This window comes from Penaeus japonicus, unplaced genomic scaffold (assembly GCF_977035675.1).
Source record: "Penaeus japonicus unplaced genomic scaffold, GWHDUDI00000001_assembly GWHDUDI00000018, whole genome shotgun sequence".
Classification (NCBI taxonomy): domain Eukaryota; kingdom Metazoa; phylum Arthropoda; class Malacostraca; order Decapoda; family Penaeidae; genus Penaeus; species Penaeus japonicus.
Genome location: NW_028234420.1, coordinates 11,940,498 through 11,945,497, shown reverse-complemented (window position 1 = coordinate 11,945,497; position 5,000 = coordinate 11,940,498). Strand labels below are relative to the sequence as shown.

The 5,000-nt window shown below is 39.4% G+C and overlaps 1 protein-coding gene across 4 annotated transcripts in view; it reads left to right on the top strand.

Moving 5' to 3' along the window:
- Positions 1-5,000, top strand: part of LOC122255785 (uncharacterized) — a 46,951-nt gene that overhangs the window by 23,405 nt on the left and 18,546 nt on the right. For all 4 annotated transcript variants that reach the window (XM_086546573.1, XM_043020078.2, XM_043020079.2 and 1 more), the window contains exons 4-8: positions 3,323-3,460; positions 3,698-3,861; positions 4,029-4,094; positions 4,270-4,430; positions 4,942-5,000. The exon at positions 4,942-5,000 is cut by the window's right edge and continues 29 nt beyond it. In XM_086546573.1, coding sequence (XP_086402699.1) covers positions 3,323-3,460; positions 3,698-3,861; positions 4,029-4,094; positions 4,270-4,430; positions 4,942-5,000 — 588 coding nt within the window. The remainder of the gene's footprint in view (positions 1-3,322; positions 3,461-3,697; positions 3,862-4,028; positions 4,095-4,269; positions 4,431-4,941) is intronic.

The window sequence follows — 5,000 nt, the reverse complement described above, 5'->3', positions numbered from 1 at the left end:
CTATCGTGTCCCCCATCTTCCCCCTCCCTCCTCCCAACCGTTTCAAATAGTTGTGGCATGAATAATGGCGTTATCAGCTCTGAGAACAAACACACCTTTCGGAGAGACAAAGAAAGATATTTTGCCAGTCCCTCCCACGATGGTTGTTAAGTGTTTTATTATCTTGATTTGTCTCTCATAATTAAATGACTGCAACAGATAATATCCGACAGCGAATTGAATACGTATCGACGCTCTAATGGCGGCGCCCCTGAACTCCGCAGGCGTTGCTAACATGACACGCCCCTGGATGGTATTTCGAGATAAGAGGGAGAAAGTGCACTAATTGTCTCTGGTGATTAAGGCCCTAAATGCTCAAATTCTGGTCCGTAGGCCTTGATTCACAACTGAGACTCGCAATACAGATTTTGCAACCGAGGTCTTCGTGTAGAGTAATCTCACGTTGTTAGCTTACAAGGCCTCAATTCCAGTTGTGGTTAGTCGGCGGAGCAGGAACTCCATCCACAAGCTGACGTAATACAGTTGTTAATAACTTTTTTAGCTTGAGAAATTAGCATGAGCTGGGATACACTTGGCTGGCGCGCGCACGCACACTTGCACATCACGCGGAAAGTAAACCCAAAGAAGACGGTCATGCATACTCGGATGGCGGGGTCACGTGGTGTGGCTGCGCGTATATTTTGTCCATGTTGCCTTCAGCATAGATTTTATTATAGCAACGCAAAAAAAATGAGTGGACAGATTGTCAAACTAACAGATGTGTGCAGACAGACACAAACAAAGATAAACGAAAGTAAGCAGACAGACAGAGGGGGATAGAGGAATGGGCAGCAAAAACAAACAAGACTTGTGATCGGGCAGACAGGACACATGACTTACAAACAGGAAAGAAAGAGGAAAAGAATAGTATTACGAAGAAGGATACAGGGAAGTTGAAGACCCTGACATAGAAATAGAGAGGTAGATACAAATATGCAGATAGAAACACACACACACATACAAGCAAACACACACACACACACAAGCAAACGCGCACACGCACCACGGCAACGAACAAAAACGAGCACAGCACACGCACACACACACACAGACATGCACACAACCACACACCCAGCAACACACTACACACCACACACACACACACACACACACCCACAACACACACACACACAAATACACTCAATAAAACAAAAACAACACAACCACACATACACAACATACTCAACATACACACACACGCCACCACAACACAAACACACACACACACACACACAACTCACACACACACACACACACACACACACACACCCACACACACACACACACACACACACACACACACACACACACACACACACACACACACACACACACACACACACACACACACACACACACACACACACACACACACAGCATAAAACACACAAAGAGAGCCAAATTGATACATAAAATATACATACAGACATACATAGACTCATAACCAGACAGATAGAGGAAGGAGTTTATAAAAATCAACAACTAATAACAGAGACAAAGGGACGCCAGGATACAATGCAAGAAGAATGCGCGAGTATGCATGCAGTGATCCACCAGCATGACACGGCGACACCTCAAGGTCAGCGGGGCGACGAGGCAAGATTCGAAGTGCATCCTCCCCTGCCGATGAACGGACTAGCGGTCGCGGTTCATCGGGAGAGCGGAAGTTGGAGAAGGTTTCCGTACCGAAAACTGCGAGCAACGCCTCCTTGGTCAACGACGGTGTGTCGGAAGGGCGTGTGCACACTCCCGGAGGCACACTTCGCTGGCGGTTGATCGCTCCATGCTCTAAAAGGCGCGTGGCTTTTCAGGACCGGGTTATTGAATTGAATGGCGGTCTAGAGGGAGGGGAAGGGGGTAGGATCAGAGAGCAAGAGAGAAGGGGGAAGAGGGAGAAAAGAGAGGTACGGGAGAAAGGGGTTGCATTAAAGATATGGGGGAAGGGGGATGAATTAGAGGGAAAGAGGGAAGGAGAACGAGGCATGTGAGAGAGAGGAGAAGAGAGGTATTTGAGAAGGGGGTAAAAGTAGAGTGGGAGGAGAGAGTAATGGAGTATGTGTGAATTGGGTGGGTGGGTGGGGGGGGGTAGATTAAGAGAGATGGAAGGAGGAGAGGAGGAAAAAGGAAATTTGGAAAATTATAGAATGGGAGAGAGAGAGAGGGAAATATATAGCATGGGAGTAGGAGATACGGAAGTGTAAGTCTGAAGAAAAAGGAAATAATTATCTGAATGAGAGGGAGAAAGAAAAAAAAACAAATCACGTTCCAGTGTTAGAAGTGTGAGAAAGAAGGGGAGTAAGAAAGAAGATATGTTCATAAAAAGGGATTATGCTATCAACATAATTGAAAAGCAATGGTGGTGATGAATGTGAAAGCTGAGTCACTGAGGGAGGATAATGAAGATAGAAAGCCTCTCTTGATGACATGAGAAAAACCCAGAGGAAAAAAGGCTATTAAGAATAATTACAGGAAGATTATGATATTGGTTCAATTGGTTCAAGTTTTTGTACCAAATGAAAGTATCGGTACACTGTTTTACAGTTCAAAAATTATAATCTTTATATGAGTGTATTTTTTCATGTGATTTCTATGTATTGGAATTCCAGAAAAATCACTGATACGTTTGGTCTTTGTTTTACATTACTTTGTTTTCAAAGTTTTCAGTCATACCCTCTTTCCTAAATACATTGTTATCTGTTTGTGACAATTAGTGGAGCTATCTCACTTATTAATTTGTTTTTTAATATTTTAATAGGCTATATACTCTGTGTACTTACATTCTGTCACATAGTATAGAAATATGAGCCATTTGTACATACACTATAACAACAGATTGTAAATAGATCTTATCTCTACATATAGATTCTGTTTTATGGGATGGTTATGACATGTAGCTTTTACTGCAGAGAAGGAGAGGTGAAGGATTGTACTTTGCATCATGTACATTAGATAAAACTTCAAAGAGAAACTGAGTGACTTTTTGGTGTTAAGAGTGATTTAAAGAATAATCTGATTGTGAACCTTTTTACTAATGGAAAAGGAGACCCCCCCTTTTTTTTTTATTAAAGAGTTGCTTATGCATATTAATGTTTGTAGTTTGCCCATTGACACTGGAAATATACAGTACACTGTCCAGTATGTTTTTGTTTTCATATATATTTGTAAATACAGATATCCCCACATATTTACATGCACACCTAGCATCAACAGGTTGATATACATATGCATATTACATGCTATATTTAGGTGTGATTTTTATACTGGTTTGTTTTGATGTTTTCAGAGCAATTCCATCACATGGAAACACAGCCGCGTTAAAACTCACTGTGTTTCATCGAAATGCCCTCGGGCTTGATGAATTTCTGGGACAGATTGAGCTCCCCCTTAGTGAGTTCGATGTGTATGAAAGGCCCAGGAATAGGTAAGGCTTTAAAACCATAAAGTTTGCCTTTTATTGATTTGAAACCAAATCAGTTTATTAAATTAATTAAATCTACTAAAGTGGCTATAAACTTTTTACAATTCTTATAGAATAGAAAATTGTCATTACTCCTTTTATTGCATACGATAAAAAAACTATAAAAACATAAAAGAACGACATCACAGAACTTGACAATATCTAAACCTTGACTCTTGATATTTGATTTTTTCATAACAGATGGCATCGTTTAAAAGGGAAGCCAGAGAAGGACCGCAAAAAGGGAGAAAAAGAGAGAGGAGACCTAGAGGTTAAGGTTGCATTCACAGTCAAATCTGGATCACTCCTGGATGTGTCCAACAAGACAAGTAAAAATAAATCAATTACATCTCTAAAGAATCTTGGTGAGTGCCAAGCCAATATGTTAGTTCTTCATTTAGTTTATGGTTTGTTAATATTCATGTACAGATACAGTGATTATTATTGTCTAATATTATATTAAAATTGTTATTAAAATTGTTCTTTAACAGAGTCATGGATAATGATCTCTTCTGTGTCTTTTTTATTCCAGGTGGTAGCTTAATGAGTTTAGGCAGCAAAGAAAAAGCAAGTTTAAAGAATTTTGCCAAGTCAGTCAGTAAGTATGAATTGCTGTCTTTGTATTATGTTTAATTCAATAGTAAAAATAAAGTGAATGAATATACAATATACTTGTCATATACTTACTCTGTTACCTACAATGAATAATCTGGTATTGCGGAAGCATTTTTGTACAGATACTGGAAGATGTCTACAATGCACTATCATTACAGGTCATAAAATAGACAAGGTTGCACACAAGCCAGGCAAAAAGAAGAATCGCAAAGAGAGTCGAGACAACCAGGGCTTCCCCCAGGAGCTAATGCAGTCACGGCAGCATGCAGGAGAAGCAGATCCAGGTGTTATATCTGATAGTGATGATGAAGGATTTGGGGTATGTAATCCTTGCTGAGGGTTAATTTTACACTAGAAGTCAAGGAAAGTAGGATTTAGCATTTGCAGGAAGAAAGTGTACGTAACATGCTAATAGAATTTGCAACTGCTGTTTTGTTATATTCTGCTTTTGAAAATACAACATTTTGTATATCATATTTGTGTTTTAAATTATGTATGGGTTTGTCTGTTGTATAAAAGTGTCTGTGTTTTCATGCTATATCTGGTTTTGTGTGTTTTGCATCTAGTATGAAAAGAAAGTTTGCCTTGTGTGCAAATTCTCTCATTTGTATTTTGATGAGGACTGCTATGTCAGCTTAATGAATAAGATTGACAAGCATTAAGAATGAAATTATGTACATAATTTTTATGTGATGAAATTAAAACTTTTGTTTATTCTCTATGCTTTGTTGCACATATGCATTTGTTTCTGCCATTGTGATCCATTTATAAAACTAGCTCCCACAGCACTGGAATGTTATTTATGAATCTGTTTGAATTTTTCCCTCCAGTTTGATGAAGAAGTTACAGTTAACACTCGGTCCAGTAGCCCATACAGCACTATATCCAG